Source organism: Hibiscus syriacus, unplaced genomic scaffold (genome assembly GCF_006381635.1).
Source record: "Hibiscus syriacus cultivar Baekdansim isolate YM2019G1 unplaced genomic scaffold, ASM638163v2 tig00002840_pilon, whole genome shotgun sequence".
Classification (NCBI taxonomy): domain Eukaryota; kingdom Viridiplantae; phylum Streptophyta; class Magnoliopsida; order Malvales; family Malvaceae; genus Hibiscus; species Hibiscus syriacus.
Genome location: NW_024061947.1, coordinates 2,840,484 through 2,859,223, shown reverse-complemented (window position 1 = coordinate 2,859,223; position 18,740 = coordinate 2,840,484). Strand labels below are relative to the sequence as shown.

Here is an 18,740-nt window from a genome sequence, read left to right as displayed (position 1 = left end):
ATAATTGAACCGGATATCAAGGAGGCCATGGCCCATTGATGTACTTGGAGGTGCTTCCGGTTTGAGGGGTATATCGCAAATGATTCCACACAATGCTGCTCTCCTTGACCGTAACTGGCGTTTATCCTTGCGTTTCACTCCCGAGGAGGCAACCAAGTGGCTGATAGATAAACCTGGTTGACATGAAATTTCCCCTGGGTGTTCAATTATTCAACACGCCTCCTGCTGCCATTGATGATGATCGTTCGTTTATTTCCTCACAAACTGCAGCGTACTGAGGTAACTTTGAACTAGTTACTGGTTTTTTTTTAAAAAAAAAAACCGATCCCATAAGCCAATGGGATTAAAGTTTGGGTTCAGCGAAGTTCTTAAATTCATGTAAGACATCTTGTCTTATATATGCCATATAATTTAGAGTAATTGAATAATTTCTTTCAGAATGTCATGGAAGCAATCTTTTAAGTACATGGTATGTAGTTTTTATTTATAGTCATTGGTGTCTAAACTTGCATAACACTCAAATTTGATCCTTCTCAAATTTAAAAGATTTGAGTAGTATATAGAATTTTCTAAGTGATTAATTATTTTTTTAAAAATCATTTACTTAAAATCCATCAAATCATAATCATCATGTGAGCATGACAACACGTATAGTTAGGAACCATAGCAAATGCATTATAAATCCCAACACGAGTATAAACATGGTATAGTCCGAAATCACCATAACACCACGAGATCGGGTCACACATGCATCAAGAATGTACATTCAATTGGCCAACAATAGTCAGTAATTCGGATGAGATCTGAGTCGCACATGCATTCGTACATCTGGTTAATTTACTCCTCTTTGAGTATATGGATGTATCTAGGTGACCATAACATTAGAGTAACATCCAACTAGCAACTTTAAGTGCCACGATACAATAATTAGGATAATCAAATATTCCTCTCACAAATTAGGCAATCGTCGTACATAAGTAACTCGAGTGCCTCGATATTTCTCGAGTATTGTATAAAGATATAAATATCATGAAATTTTATCTCATAATTTTTTTATGCTTAACACATACATTTAATTTAGTTATGGCTTTCAAATTTTTATTAACAGATTACAATATATATTCTTATGAAATTTTCCTTCTTATTCGAAGAGTTCAGTTAACACCATATTCTGTTAATCAACATTATTTTAGTCTCGTCGTGGGTCATCATACGTCTGGCAGGTATTCTTTTTTCAGTCTGACGATTGTTGCTTCTCAATAGTTAGCTGCTACATGAAATTTTTTGTGGTGAGATCAAAACTTTTCAGTGTGATGTGTATGTTTGCTGATGTTAACTATTATGAAAATTCTATTCAAATTCTTAATGTTGTTGATCTTATCATTTCAATCAGTGAAAATTCTTGGTCATTTGTTGCTTCTTCTTCATGTTGCAAGTGGACCTTGACAATCAAGTTTTTTTGGAAGAGTGTAGAGTTCAATGGTCTTTCTCTCCGTTAATCATATAAAATAGGATACCTTATTGTTCAAGAAGAATTTCAGATTGCATCAAAAACTTGTGATTTAATGAAAAGAGAAAATCTAGATAAGTGGGAAAAAAGAAAGTTGTAATGAAGAAAGAAGAGGTGGCGTTCAATGTTGAAAAAATACAGAGGAATTAAATTAGCATTTCTCATAATTTACGTTGAAGACACCCGTTTTTGTTCGGGTCTTTTATTATTATTATTATTATTATTATTATTATTATATTTATATTTATATTACTTATTATTATTATTATTAAATTATATATTACAATTTTTATAGGCCCAACACTCAAGGCCCAAAGATATTACAAAGCAACCCAACCAGCCCCAAGCCCAATTACAAACCCGAAGCCCAGTAGTACAAGACCCGACCCAAGAGGGTCCAATAACCCAACCTAGATCCAGACCCAATGACTGACCCGAACCGGTCCAGTACAATTAGGGTTTTAAAACCCTAAATGCCATCAATCGAAGCCAGCCAGTCGCCTCGTGGACTCCACTTCTCTCTCCCTACGCTCGTGAGCTGGCCGCCACACTCCTGAGCCGCCATCGGAGCCGATTGTCACCGTTGTCATCCATAGTGACCGGAGATTGCAACCATCAATCAGTAACAGTGAAAAAAATAGAAAATCTCATCCAAAGTCAGAAAAGCACAATAAAAAAAGAAGAACAAATCTAAACACCATCCCGAGAGGCACGACTCTGTCAGAAAGTTATCTTCTCGGTAGCAACACATGTCTATTAATCCCATGCAAATGGGAGATAAAAAGAATGAAAAAAGGGGCAGTTTCCATAGAGAGGGAAGCCATTCGAAAAGGGAAAAATAGAGAGAAAAAAGAGGGAGAGGATTCGGGTTTTCAAAAGAAAAATGATAGAGAAGGAAAGAATGGTGAAGCCCTTACCTCGGTTCAAGGTCGAAAATGAACGACCGCCAGATTCTAAGAAACTGAAGGTTTCATTGTAGATCTACGACCTTTGGACTATTTCCAGGGAAAACTAACCCTGGATTCATGCTCAGGGTGTTGAGACACTTCGGATGGTGCCCTCCTCTCTCTCTCTTCTGATGCCGACGTACGACGGCGGCCGCTAACCGGTGTCGACCGGCACAGCGGTTCCTCGCCGATTTTCTGAGAGCTCCCTAGAACCCCCCTCTCTCTCTCTCTCTTTCAAATCAGAAATGAAACAAAATGGGGAAGGGGGCCTATTTTGGCTGTGAGATTTTATATATATATGGCTCGGAACGATATCGTTTTGAGGAAGACCCAGAGGGTATTTTCATGCGTGGTTTGTTAGGATTTTCGGAAGCTCGAATCGACAACCGGAACGGTTTTGTGTTTAGGGAGTAAGGAGATTGAAAGATAGAAAATTGCACAGCGATTTAGAGTGGTTCGACTTTCTCAACCAAAGTCTACATCCACTACCTTAGCTCCTCACCAAGGATTTGCAACAAATTCACTAATTTGTTCTTTCTTTTGAGGACAAAGAGATAACCTTACAACTCCCTAGTTTTTCCGGGCTAAACTAGAACCTTTCCCTAGCTTTTACACGGGGCTAAGCTAGAACATTTCCCCTTTACAAAAGGATAAAAGATGTAAACAATAAAACCTCTCTAAGGTAGGTGTTTACAAGAATTAAGCTCACAAGAAAAAAATATTTACAAGAGAAAGATGAAATAAGAATGAAAAACTCTTCTCTTGTTTTGATTGCTTGGATAGTTGTTCTCTTGCTTCTTCAAGTGTCCTTAGGTTGTATTTATAGCTTGAAATGTGTTTGAAGTCGTATATAGCCGTTAGGGATGTTTTAGAGCCGTTTGGAGATGAGAAACAATTAATAAAATAGCTTGGAGCGTGGGGGGAATCGGTACCCCCCTCATGGGGAATCGGTTCCCTAAGTGCAATCTGTTTTTGACCGTTAGACAGGGGGAATCGGTACCCCTGGGTGGAATCTGTTCCCCCTAGGGGGGAATCTGTACCCCTGGACAATCTGATTTTTCTTGAAACCCTTTAAAAATAAAATATTTTTGGCTCGATTAAGGCTCGAAATACTTTGTAAAATTGTTTTTAAAATAGTTTAAGTATAAAACACAATTTTACACTTTAGTAAGGATTAAAATGAACTTTTAAAGACTTGGAGTAATATTTTGATATTCGAATAATTACATCGAATATACTTAGAAAATCTTTTGTAAAATCTTAAAATTCATTTAACTTAATGTGTTATATCGAAACATCAAAATGTTTTCAACAGGTTTATTACCCGAAATGCCCTTTCTATTTTGTAACCGTCTATTTTAGTCATCAATACAACTTTATTTCCTTTTAATTTGAGCTCTTGTTTTGAAAATGTTTCGATTTCGTCCTTATTAGCTTGTAAATATTTTATGCATTTATTTAAGCTGAGGCCATGGTACTTTCATTTATTTATACTTAAGATGTATATGTTTTTATTAGTGTATTTTAGTCACTAATTTAATGTGTTGTATATTTTATGGATATTTGATTTTGGCTATGCATTTGTTAATCTATCATTTTAGTCATTGTTTTTAGCATTTGGTTTAATTATAGTTCAGCCCTTTATGTTTTTGTTTATTTCTTTTACGCCCTAAATCTGATTTATGGGTTATTTACATTTCTGGTCCTTATATTATTTAATAATTGTTGTCTGGGCTCTAGTTTATCTATTTTTTTATTTTAGTCCTTTAATTGTCTGTATTTGCTATTTAGACCCTAAAGTTTCTATTTTTATTATTTTAGCCCTTTAAGTTTCTATTTTTACCATTTTAGTCCTTAAGTTTCTATTTTTGTTATTTTAGTCCTTGAATTGTATGTTTTTGCTATTTATTCCCTTAAGTTTCTGTTTTTACTATTTTAGTCCTTTAAATATATGTTTTTGCTATTTTAACACTTTAACTTTCTATTATTGCTATTTTAGTCCTTTGAGTTTGTGTTTTTCTCCATTTTGGTCCTTGTAAGTTCAAATAGTTACTTTTTGTTCATTTGTATTTCGGTTTGTAATATTTATTTATTTTCATTTCAGTATCTTATGTATGTATATGTTGTAAATGTTATTATTTTATGTTGTAAATATTTTTATTTTTCATTTGTAATTATGTTTGTTTTTACCTTATTCCTTATCTCAATGTGTTATTCGAATATTTTAAGAACTCGTATTTGTAGAATGGCGTGAAAAGTATCACTTGATCGAAGTGGTACAATCTGATATGACGCTCGAACGAAATGAGACTTGAAATAAATATAGTTTATGTTATTAATTAAATCTTTGGCAATTCAATGTGTTTTTATATAGCAATTTAATTTCACGCAAATGTTGATTGTCAATTATTTTTTTATAACCGAGTAAGAATATTCTTTACGAATGAGAAATAGTCGAGTTAGCTTTCCCGACGGAGGATTGCTAATTTTGAGATTTATTTTCGAGTTAAAGAATTTTCTCTAATTAATTCGAAGCAAATTAATCAAAGTTCAATAAATGGATCATATTTTAATTTCATATTTTATTTATAAGTTCTACCATCTATGACAACGTGTAAACGATTCGATACCGGTTTTTGGGCGCTGTGGGGGTGCTTATCCTTCCCCACGCGTAATCAACTCCCGAACCCGTTTTAATCGAATCTTTAGCAAACACATACCAAATTTTGTCTTAAAATGATTTTTCTTAAAATTGTTTTAAAATACGTTTTTCGGTATTCGACCTACCTTACCCAAAGGTCGATGACGATTTCTTTCAGTTTTATACAAATCAATTCAAAACATATCAATCTTCCAAATTAAAGTCGTAACTATTTTTTAAAATAATATTTAATTGTTTTACCTAAAAAATGGTTATGACAGCTCGTCGACTCTGTTGGGTACTTTTTTTTAGAAAGTCAGGTTGTAGTTCGCTTACACATTATCATTTGGTGGAAATTATGAGTTCGAGTCTTTAGTTAACTTATGATATGTTTATTGAAGTTTTTAATTGCTTCATTTTTGTCATACTAACATTTGAATTTTTGCTTTAAGATCTGTCCAAATTTTTGTCAAGTTTTTTCTTCATTTTGAGTCAAAGGTAGGTAAGTTTCTTCTCACACACATCATGTGAGTTTGTATAACATGAGCTCTAGACACGAGCTTCGATCCAAATTAGTCAGGGTGAATGTTTTACTCTCGTAAGAATTTATTCTTCGTATGATAGCAAATAACTCATGGGATACATACATTTTACCTTCGTAGGGATTTATTCCTCGTATGGGTATAAGGCAGTGAATCCCCTCGAATTGAACTCGTTCCATTTGAAACCTGTAATGGGTGAGGATCGAGGGTTCAACAGTCTAAGGGAGCACTGACATCAAGGCCAATTCGATTACCCTTTTCCTGTTAGAGCCGAAATCATGCATATAGTGAACCGTAGAACAGTCACCCTAGGTAAAGTCATACTGAACCTCTGTTCGTTAGTAGGTACTCGAAATAAGTGTACACAAAGGAGGAGCGTTTCTGAACCTTTCCTTTTTGCTTTAAATTCTGTTGAATAACAGCATTTGAACTAGATATCATGTGGTTAGGATCATTTTCTTAAAATAAATCATTTTGGATAGATAACATATCCGAGTAGGAATGTTATTTAATTAAAGCATGTTCGGGTAGATATCATGATTGGGTAGGTGTTATATTTATCTATATATAACATCTTTTAACTCTATTGATTATCTTGCTTGTACTAACTTGTTTTTTCATTTGTTTGTATTACTAACTCATTTTTTCTCATTTGTTTGTGTCATTTTTCATCTTTCTTTGCATTGTATTGCATCGTCATTGCATAATGTGAAAGTATTGATCAGCAAGGGGATATTCGAGAGAAAATCTTCATAAGAAGAAATAAAAATTTCAATCAAGTAGTCACATACACAGACATACATCGAGGGCTGAAAGAAGTTCAGAGTACAAGAAGGAGACTTGCGAGGATTGTGCAGTAGTCGAGACTGAAATGATGATCCACTGATTCGATGAGTAATTCAGTAGTGGAGTCTTATCTACAATCATGGCATCGCTAGTCATCAAGGAGTGACGCAATGACTTCACCACCACAGGGCCATTAACCGAGTTAGTTTACAGAGCATTGAGGGGCATCAGTTCCAAATATGAAAATACAAGAAGAAACAGTGAGATTGAAGTTCATGCAACATTCGAGACTGAAACGATGATCCATTGAGCTAAAGAGTAATCCAGTAGTAGATTCTCATTTATAACCATTTTATTACTAGTCATCAAGCGACGCACTGACTTCAGCACCGTTGGAACATTAACGGAGATAGTTTACAGAGTGCTTGAGGGGTATCATTTTCAATGACGAAGATCCGAGACGAAGCAGTGATCCACTTCAGACTCACCATCTAAGCGAAGGCATGTCTGTAAAGTGGATTGTCTTGTAATGTGAATACTTTTATTTCTGGTGAAAATTATTCTAAGATATTCATCGTTGGGATCAACATTTTTGCATCTGCATTTGCATCTTTGCATTTTGCATCTGCATTTCATCATTCATAAAAAATATGGAATTAATTAGTGGAGGATTCGATGAGGTGGTCCTAACCACGTGACACCACATAGAAGCAAGATTCTAATAAATCAGTACAGTGAAAGCATATTCAGCTGGTTTTAGGACTGAGCCTTCCAGGATGATAAGAGAAAAGAGTCTCCGTTCCCTAAAGTCCATGATGTTGATATCACATAGGAAGCTCCAGACATTCCGCTGAAAACTATAAGGCACTGAAACGCAAGATCCAGAACCCGATGGATTCAGGGGCATGCAAAATCAAAGAATGATGGGGGCATTGCATCTACCATTTGCATCCATAAAGATTGTTTTGTTTGAACTCATTTTCGTTCTGTCTTTAATATTTGCTTAAATATTTTTAATCTTAATGTTTGAATTTATGCTAAGGTTGAATAATTGAGCGAGTTTTAATCTTTAGTTCTTTGACTATCAAATGAATTATATATTATTTTAATTCTTCATGAATTATAGATTTTTGACATATGGCAAGATATCTTTATTATCTTGTCTAAAACCCCAAAATAAAATCTCTCGATTTTTACCCAGAATAATTCCTGGTCACTACCAAATAACCAAATTTTAGCATTTCCTCTCTTTGAGACCTTAAAACATTGTCTTTATCTTTTTGAGACACAAAAAGTCATACCAATATCTTTCTTTGAGCCAATAAAATCAGCATCGTCTTCTTAGATGTAAAACTGACACTTTTTCTACCAATAAAACCAACAGACATTGAGTATAAGATGTTCACTAGAACATAAACCTTCCTACAAAGAAGACACAGTGTGGAGCATCTCGCATCAATTTTCTGAAGATGAGCATGAGCAATTGAGACATGTTGAGAGAAAGAAGCAAAAAGAAAAAATAGAATTCATTCAAAATAATTCTATCATGCATTAATTACATTGTTTTCATGTGAATAAAATTAATCCCGAAAATCTATCCCCTAGGGATATCTCTTCTGTAAAGATTTTCGTGTATGAAATGATGAATGGCATTATTTCTTTATCCCTTCACAACAGAATAAAATATATCCATTGTGTCCCCTTTGAGCCTAAATTATGTTTTCTTCTGATTCAACCCTAACCAAGGATCACCCTCCACACTGGGGGGCAAGGTGGAGGAAGTCTGCTCGCATGAGTGAAGACATCAATTCAGATGATATATCGAACGTTGAACCAAGTACATAGTGCAAAGGTCAAATCACAGCAAAGAGAAAAAGAAACAAAGAGCAAAAAGAAAAACAAACAAAAAGAAAATAAACAAAGCAAAAAATCAAACAATGAAAAAAAGAAACAAAGAGAAAAAGCAAAGCAAGAAACAAACAAACAAAGAAAAAACGAAAAGAAAAAAGACAAGAAGCACACGCAAAGAGCCCATCGACTCAAATGACACATCAAGCTTCAAACCATGCGATTGATCAAGAACAATTGTTCCAAAATCGATTCACTCGAAGATCATAGAACATCTAGAAAAATGAACACATACGAGCAAATCCAAATTAAGCAAGACAAGATTGAAGGCATCAGAATGAATTGATCATTGATTCAATTACCCTTAAAACACATGTTTGGGCATTTTATCCCTTTCTTTCATAACCCTGAGCCATTGCCTACATTATGTGCCTAAAAAGTCTTTTCTAATCATACATGGACTTCTAAACAGAGGAGAATATCTTCAGCTTTCATTCCGCCCATCATGATTAATTTTTTATTTACAAAAAAAAAAAGATTTTCTAAAATATTTAATACATGATAGAGAAAAATAATAATAACAAAGGGGTTCAAGACGTAAATTCTGAATAACATCTTGAAACCAAAGGAGGATTCGAGTTGAAAACCTGAAAAGATGGCTCGAATATGAAGACTGTATAACTTTGCATAAGAGACGGTCGCACAAATCCCTTGATGAGGCATTGCACAACCCAAATGAGATCATGAGAGCTGGGAGTCAGAGAATACTTCCAATAACTGAGTACAGAAGTTACTCCATCCGATTAGTAAACATCAAATAAATGAGAACCCCATACATTTGACCAAAAAATAACAACTTCAGACATTTTTATCCTTTCCTTATTTAACCATACCTCAAAGATAGCATTGATCTTGGCACTTGTCAAATAGCTATGATTTATTGAAGAGTTAACAGTGTAATTAATTCTTTGATATCCAATGAACTCTTGTTCTATGATTTGTCAATTATGAAACCTTGAAAGGGACAATGTTTTCAAATCTTTGATTAAACATTTTTCAAAACTCTTCCAATTGATATTTTAAGACATTTGAAATTAAAAGAAGAAGAAAAAGGTTTTTCGAACAAGATAATCTCTCTTGAGTGGATCTTGGTAGCTAACATGTGGCTCTCAGACACTAAGCTCATGCTTAGAATTAGTGCTGAAACAATTAACATCGAATATTGGGGCATCTTTGAAGTAATCAACATCGAATGTTGGGGAATCTTTGGGGATTCAACACCCTTATGCGAACAATCAGATCTTCTTAAGACATTTCCTCCACCAGCAGGAACAAGCAAATTATCAGTATCCTTTGAGTTGTTTCTCTTGAAACAAATTTTATCTCTATTGAGACAACTTCTTTTGAAGAAAAACCTTTGAGTCTGTTTTTAAGAAAAAAAAGTTGTGTCTTTTGAGACAATTTCTCTTAAAACAAACATCTTTGAGATCGTTTCTATTGAAACAAATTTTTGTCTCCCTTGAGGCAGTTTCTTTGGAAACACAAAATCTTTGAGTCTATTTCTCTTGAAACAAAACCATCTTTGAGTCATTTCCATGAAACGAATTTTCTCTCTCTTGAGACAACTTCTCACAAAGCATCATCTTTAAGTCGGTTTCTCTTGAAACCAAAATCCCTTCCTAAAGATGGTTTGTTGTCCTCATCACGTAAGAACCGTGTCATCCCCCGACCAGACCTCCTCACCGCGTAGGAGTATTGCCAACCCTAGATAACCATCCGTCCTCATCACGTAGGAACTGTGTTATCGCCCTCCCTAAAGATGGCATGTCGTCCTCATCTCGTAGGAACTATCTCATCTCTCGACCAGACCTCCTCATCACGTAGGAGCCATGTTACCCCAGTTAACATGTTGTCATTATCAAGTAGGAACAGTGTTATCATTCCTAAAGATAGCCAGAACTCTTCATCACGTATGAGTCGTGTCATCCACCGACTAGATCTCCTCATCACGTAGGAGATGTGTCACCCTTAGATGACCCAAACTCTTTTTCACATATGAGCAGTGTCGTCCCCACCAACAAACCTATCCATTTTTTTTAAACAAAAAAAAGAGAACCAGACAAAAATGTGTTGTCTTGTCGCCTTTTCCCTATTCTTGTTAACACAAGAATGTGCAAAGAGGGGCAGCTGTAGACACCCATTTTTGTCCGGGTCTTTTTATTATTATTATTATTATTATATTTATATTACTTATTATTATTATTTTTAAATTATATATTACAATTTTTGTAGGCCCAACACTCAAGGCCAAAATCTATTACAAAGCAACCCAACTAGCCCCAAGCCTAATTACAAACCCGAAGCCCAGCAGTACAAGACCTGACCCAGTAGGGTCCAATAACCCGACCCAGCTCCAGACCCAAAAACTTACCCGAATCGGCCCAATGCAATTAAGGTTTTAAAACCCTAAATACCATCAACCAAAGCCAGACAATCGTCGCCTCGTGGACTCCACTGCTCTCTCCCCACGCGTGTGAGCCGGCCGCCATCAGAGTTGATCGTCACTATTGTCATCCACAGTGACTGGAGACTATAGTCATCAATCAGTAACAGTGAAAAAATAGAAAATCTCATCCAAAGTCAGAAAAGCACAATAAAAAATAAAGAACAAATCTAAACACTATCCCTAGAGGCATGGCTCTGTCAGAAATTTATCTTCTCGATAGCAACACATGTCTATCAATCACATGGAAAGGGAGATAAATAGAACAAAAAGAAAAAAAAAAGAAATGGTGCAGTTTCCAGAGAGAGGGAAGCCATTCGAAAAGGGAGAAATAGAGAGAAAAATGAGGGAAAGGATTCGGGTTTTCAAATGAAAAACAAGAGAGAATGAAAGAAGGGTGAAGTATCTCGGTTCAAGGTCGAAAACAACAGCTGTCGTATTCTAAGAAATCGAAGGTTTCATTGTAGATCTACGACCATTGGGCTATTTCCAGGGGAAACTAACCCTGGATTTGTGCTCAGGATGTTGATGTGCTTTGGATAGTGCCCTCCTCTCTCTCTTCCGATGTCGACGTACGGCGGCGACCGACACGACGGTTCCTCGTTGATTTTTTGAAAGCTCCCTAGAGCTCTCTCTCGCTAAATCTCTCTTTCAAAGCAGAAATGAAACAAAATGGAGAAGAGTGCTTATTTTGGTCGTGAGATTATATATATATATATATATATAGCTCGGAACGACATCCTTTTGAGGATGACCCAAAGGGCATTTTTGCGTGTGGGTTTATTACCCGAAAGGTCTTTCTATTTTGTAACCATTTATTTTAGTCATCAATACAACTTTATTTCCTTTTAATTTGAGCTCTTGTTTTGTAAATGTTTTGATTTCGTCCTTATTAGCTTGTAAATGTTTTATGCTTTTATTTAAGCTGAGGCCATGGTACTCTCATTCATTTATACTTAAGATGTATATGTTTTTATTAGTATATTTTAGTCACTAATTTCATGTGATGCATATTTTATGGATATTTGATTTTGGCTATAACATTTGTAAATCTATCATTTTAGTCACTGTTTTTAACATTTGGTTTAGTTATAGTTCAACCTTTTATGTTTTTGTTTATTTCTTTTAAGTCCTAAATATGATTTATGGGTTATTTACATTTCTGGTCCTTGTATTATTTAATAATTGTTGTCTGGGCTCTGGTTTATCTATTTTTTGTTATTTTAGTCCTTTGATTATCTGTATTTGCTATTTAGACTCTTAAGTTTCTATTTTTACTATTTTAGCCCTTTAATTTTTTGTTTTTACCATTTTAGTCCTTAAGTTTCTAGTTTTGTTATTTTAGTCCTTTAAATGTATGTTTTTGCTATTTATTCCCTTAAGTTTTTGTTTTTACTATTTTAGTCCTTTAAATGTCTATTTTTGCTATTTTAGAACTTTAACTTTATGTTATTGCTATTTTAATCCTTTGAGTTTGTGTTTTTCTCCAGTTTGGTCCTTGTAAGTTCAAATACTTACTTTTTGTTCATTTGTATTTTGGTTTGTAATATTTATTTGTTTCATTTCAGTACCTTTTGTATGTACATGTTGTAAATATTATTATTTTATGTTGTAAATATTTTTATTTTTCATTTATAATTGTGTTTGTTTTTACCTTATTTCCTTATCTCGATGTGTTATTCGAATATTTCAAGAACCTGAATTTGTAGAATGGTCGTGGAAAGTATCACTTGATCGAAGTGGTACAATCTGATACGACGTTCAAACGAAATGAGACTTGAAATAAATATAGTTTATGTTACTAATTAAATCTTTGGCTATTCAATGTGTTTTTATATAGCAATTTAATTTCACGCAAATGTTAATTGTAATTTTATATTCGATTCGTATTTTTTATAACCGAGTAGGAATATTCTTTACGAATGAGAAATAGTCGAGTTAGCTTTCCTGATGGAGGATTGCTAATTTTGAGATTTCTTTCACTAATTAATTAATTCGAAGCAGATCAATAAATGAATCATATTTTAATTTCATATTTGATTTATAAGTTGTACCATCTATGACAACGTGTAAGCGATTCTGTACTATTTTTTGGGCGTTGTGGGGGTGATTATCATTCTCCACGCATAACCGACTCCCGAACCTGTTTTAATCGAATCTTTGGCAAACACATACCAAATTTTTTCTTAAAACGATTTTTGTTAAAATTGTTTTAAAATACGCTTTTAGGTATTCGACCTATGTAACCCAAAGGTCGATGGCAACTCCTTTCAGTTTTATATAAATCAATTCAAAACCGACCAATCTTCCAAATTAAAGTCATAAATGTTTTTTAAAATAATATTTAATTTTTTAACCTAAAAAATGGTTATGATAGACGTCATACATTCTTCCCTCAACTGTCTCAATTACTTTTGCATTGATGTGTTTTAATGGCCTTTCAATCTAATTTAGTTCCCTTTGTTTTAAATGCTCCAACTAACCCACCTCACTCTCCTCCCCTTTCGGCCCTCCATCTTCCTTGTTACCCTTTCAAATCTGTAATCACGAATAAAACTAAAACCAAATTTTCTAAATTTACTGATAATTAATTTTTTTATTTAAGATAAATTTAAAATGTTAATATTATTATTTATGGTAATATTAAGTAACGTTTTTTTTGTTTAACTATATATATATATATATATATATATAATCTATTGATAATAATAATTCAAAGATCTCTATCTCATTATGGATTGGTCAGGTTGTTTGTGATTCATTCATGCAAGCTATTAAACTTTGGTAGATGAATATATTAATTAGGACCCCATTCCTCTATTCAATTGCAACATAGGTTGTTTGTGAAGATTTAAAATTGCACCATATTGGGAGAACTAAACCAATTGGACTCCACCAGCCTTACTAGTAGGGACAGGTATCTGTTGGGTACGAGGGGTTGTGATCCCTCAAATTTTTTTTGATAAAATAATATTTTAGATTTGTCCTAAAGATGTTATGGCAAAGGTCCATGTTCCTGATGGTGGTTTGAGTTTGCTGATATGATGTATCGTTGTGGCTTCTTTATTGGCTATTGAGCTGTGTAGTTTGACCGATCAGCTTAGTGGTGTTGGTTGCTGCAGTAGGCTTGGTGATCTGTGTTCTTAATTTTCATTATGGTATGGGGTGGTTTTCGTTGCTTTTGGACGTGCTATACTCAGAGTATTGCTAGTTCCATATTTCTTTTGTGCATCAGGTTTGATTGTTTGGTGAGATGCAGCCTCTTGGCCGCTTTTTATAGCTTAGTGGCGCTGGTTGCTGCGGTTAGCTTGGTGACTTTTATTTTTAATGTTCATGATGCATGTTTCTCTTATGCATCAGGTAGATTTTTTGTTGTGAGGCAACCTTGTGGCCGCTTGATCGTCTCATTGTTTGGGAGTTATTTTTTGTTTGGTTTTGAATTACTTATCCGACAATTCATAGTGTACTCTTTTTCCTCCATTTAAGTGTAGGGAGATTTTTTTAATGAGGCTCATGTTTGTCCCATTTTGTATGTATTTTCACCTAATACCATACAAAATCCTTTAAAAAATGAAGAGTTTACAATGCATGTCGTATACTGCAATGTACTACTAAAACGATGTACCGAAACACACTACAAATAAATTTGTTCTTATTGTGTAAATATTAAAAAAAATATAAGTATTTATTTAAAAGTAACCATTAATTAAAATTTAATTTTACTTTTAATAGAATTATAATTAATTTATAATTCTTTTATTAAAAATCATAATTAATTTAAGTAATTTAACTTTTTTAGAATTAAGATTTGTAAAGAGACTTTAACTAGCTGAAAAATTCGTTGGAAAATTCTCTGAAAAATATTATATTACAAATCCAATGACGTCGTTTGCCATCGCCCAATTCATCGTCACCCACAACTGGTTGTCGCCCATGAAAGCCCTGCATAAAGGTTGACCGGCGCCCGTCTGTGTTTCCTTTGATTTGCACAAAGAAGGTGAGTTTTAATTTTGATGGTAAAATTACATTCCAACCCCTTCTGTTTGTGTCTTATTTAGAATGGTTAAATTCATGAAAAACCCACACAATTTCTCCTATTTATATTTTAGACAGACATGTTTTTGTTTTAATAGACGTGGATAAATTACAATATCACATACTTTTTTTTTGGATAATTTTTTAAACATAATCCCAACACCCAAAGCCCACATAGGCCTGCAGCCCCAATATCACATACTTTTGTTTTAATTTAAATGGCCAAAATTCATGTAAACCCTCTCATTTTCCCATGTCTAGATTTTACTCTTCTAAGTTTTAAATCTTCTATAATTTGTCCTTTATTTTTATTTTAATAATTAACTTTGAATTTAATCTTTGATTTTAATTAACAATTAATTCTTTATTTTATTCGTTATTTTTATTAGTATTAATTTCATATCATTTTATATTATTTTTTATCCTTAATCTTAACAATTTGATATTTAATTTTACTTGATATTAATTGTGATTATTTGAAACATAATAATAAGAATTTTGATACGTAAATTTTAATTTTGATCATTACTTTTAATTTTGATGCTTAATTTTAACATGATATCCATTTTTATCATTGGTTTTGATTTAATATTAATTTTGATACGTAAGTTTGACCTTGGATCTTATAACTATTTGAACTAGTTAATGAATCACAATTTGACTCCTTTAAAACAATAAATAAAATAGAGTGTAAGCGACATCTCGATATGAATTCAGAAAATATTAATGTTAAGGTACATTCATTGTGATTGTATATTTAGTGTTGCGGTTAAAATGTTAAACTCCTTATCATGAAAGAAAATTTAATTTTTATTTATTAATTATAACAAGTTTTTTTATACTTTATATATGGTTTATGTAACAATAATAATTGAGAAATTTATTGTAAATCTACGAATAAACCCACAAAAGCAATAAATAAAAGTTCAAATTTATTAAATCAATATGAATGATCAATATTAATAACAAGTCAAACTTACGTATCAAAATTAATATTAAATCAAAAGCAATGATAAAAATGAATATCAAGTTAAAATTAAGCATCAAAATTAAAGTTCATAACCACTATTAACATTTACGGATCAAAATTAATATTATCATGATTCAAATAATCACAATTAATATCAAGTAAAACTAATTATCAAATTGTTAAGATTAACGATAACAAATGATATAAAATTAATGCCAATAAAAATAATGAATGAAATAAAAGTATTAATTATTAATTAAAATCAAAGAGTAAATTCAAAATTAATCATCAAAATAAAAATAAAGTACGAATTATATAAGATTTGAAACTTAGAAGTGTAAAATCTAAACAGGGAAAGTGAGAGAGTTTACATGCAATTTGACCATTTAAATTAAAGCAAAAGTATGAGGAATTGTATTTTTGCCATGTCTATTAAAACAAAAGGGTGAGTGTAAATTTCCCCTAAATTGTTTTAAAAGGCTGAATCCTTTTAAATGAAGGCTGGGAAACAATCACAAAAGAAGCAGAAACTCTTCCATATCTTCTTCCTCACCATTCTCTTTGTCTTCTTCTTTCTCTTTTTTTCTCTTTTTCTTTAGTTAGTAGAAAGCTTAAAGGTAGGAGCTTTCTTGTTCTCTAGTTCTAGTTCAATTCCCTCAAGTTAAGAAAGTTAAATTCCACATCTAGAGCTTCAATTCAAGCTCCTTTTCTCATGATTTGGTCATGGTGACCAAGGTTGAGGTTTTAAAGGTGTTTTAGAATCTAGGGCTCTTGGGTGCTCCAAATCCGTCCCAAAGAGTTTAGAATCACGTTTTTACTTCCATTAAGACTTCAAATGAATTAGTAATCATTTTGTTTGCTTTTGATTAGTGATGGAAGTTGGTGAAAGATCACAAGTGAAGAACAAGGAGAAGATGAACTTTGGTTGAACTTGAGGTCATTTTGCAACCCTTAGGTGAAAGGTAACATATGTCTAACCTTTCTCTACTGCTTGTATATCATTATGTATAGTTTGATGCATATTTGAGCGTATGAGCATTTTTTGCAATTGGGTAGGGGTTTAAAGCATGAAAACGAGATTTGTTGTTATTTATGCTTAAAGTGATGACCTTTTATGTTCCTCACCTATTAAATAAATCTTAAACACCAAGAGGGGACGTTCGGGGTACCTTGGGAATGTTTTGGAAGTGTCTTCACAAGAGAAAATTTAGTTTCAGGGTCGAGGTACTGATACTGTAAGAACAATATCGATAATATTGTAGGTTAAAATTTGAATGAATGTGAGGAGGGTATCGATACTCAACAGAGGGTATCGATACTCAACAGAGAGTATCGATACTGTTTGTGTGGTATAGATACTTAGGGGCGAGTATCGATACTCGGGATTCTATTTTAGATTCTAGAATGCTATTTTAGTACCAATACTCAGGGGTATCAATATCAAGGGGTAGTAGCGATACTCCTCACAAGGGTATTGATATTAGAGTATTTTATGAAACAATGAATGCAATTATGGTATCGATACTAAAGGGAGTATCGATAGGTGAGTACCGATAATCTCCACAGGGGATTTGCAGCACTTGCTGGTTTATTGAGAAAGTGCAACGAATCCCAATTTCCATGATTGATTATTGAGACAATAGCCTCCATCGATGGGCAAGTTAACACCACTCACATATTTAGCCTCGTCGCTAACCAAATACATTGCTGCATTTGCGAAATCCTCAGGCTCCAATACAGTGCCTTTCAACACCGCTGAAGCCGCAATCATCTCCTCTCCCTTCTTCTTATCGAGTAGCCCCAGTGTTTTCTGGAACAATGTGATCGCAATTGCGTGAGGTGAAATGCAGTTCACTCTGATTCCATGCTCGCTTAATTCGACGCTCAAGCTCTTGGTCAACCCTGTGACAGCATGCTTCGATGCCTTGTAGGCATGGAGGTTGCCGTAGTTGATTTTGGAAGAATGACTCGATGTGCAGAGAATGCAGCCTTTCTTGGCAGGAACCATGACCCTAGCAGCATGCTTGGCACCCAAGAAACCACACAACATATTGATGTCGAACACTCTCTTGAAGGTCTCAGTGCTGGTGTCTGTCACTCTTACTTCATTGTCACCAATAATCCCTGCGTTGTTGAACATGATGTCCAGCTTTCCGTACTTGGAAACCACCAAGTTCACGACATTTTCGACATCAGATTCACATGTGACATCGCAGTGGTCATAAGAGATGTTTTCGGGTCCGAGGTCTTGGCAAAGGGAGTGGCCCAAATCGTCTTGAATATCAGCAATGAGAACCTTGGCTCCATGTTTGACGAACAGCCTGGTTGTACACTCCCCTAACCCACTGGCTCCACCAGTTATCAGTGCCACCTTACCATATAGCCTGTACCCAACAAAGAACAAATAATGTTTAGATACTATAAGATTCGGACCAGAATTGAACATAAAATTTTATTTTAGAAATCGAATTTATAAAAATAAGTTCATCTGGCTCCACATTTTTTGTCGCCTTTAATATAGAAAACTATATTTATTTCTTTTATTTCTAGACATATCTAAATTATTTAAATTCATATTTTATCTATAAAATAAAAAAAAATCAAGTTTAAATTCACATCTTATTATATATTAAAGTAATAATATTAAACAAATAATATCAAATAAATTAAAATTCAGTTTATACCTGCAATAAAAAACCTTAACCATTTATCAATTTACTTATAAATTTATTCTTTTAACATTGATAGCTATTATTAATTTTATAATTGCGATTATAGGTTACGTGCACTATATATTCTATTATTTTCCTTTATTAAATCTCAAAGTTGAACTTTAGGTTGTCTATTCATGTATTCAATTAACATTTTAAACATATTTCAGTAGTTGCACGGGGCTGCTATATTTGTATTTGCTGAAAGATATTGCATTCATGCAGGTATTCAAAAGGGGTTGCGTTG

General features: G+C 33.5%; 1 protein-coding gene across 1 annotated transcript; it reads right to left on the bottom strand.

Annotated features, from left to right (window-relative positions):
• Positions 1-17,369: 17,369 nt before the first annotated feature.
• On the bottom strand, positions 17,370-18,228 carry LOC120154425 (secoisolariciresinol dehydrogenase-like). Its single transcript, XM_039166185.1, has one exon. It carries the CDS (start codon positions 18,226-18,228, stop codon positions 17,371-17,373), a length of 858 nt encoding a protein of 285 aa, XP_039022116.1. The 3' UTR covers position 17,370.
• Between the last annotated feature and the right edge of the window lie 512 nt (positions 18,229-18,740).

Coding starts and splice junctions, on each gene's coding strand:
- LOC120154425 (XM_039166185.1), bottom strand. CDS start 18,228: ATGTTCAATTCTGGTCCGAATCTTATAGTATCTAAACATTATTTGTTC.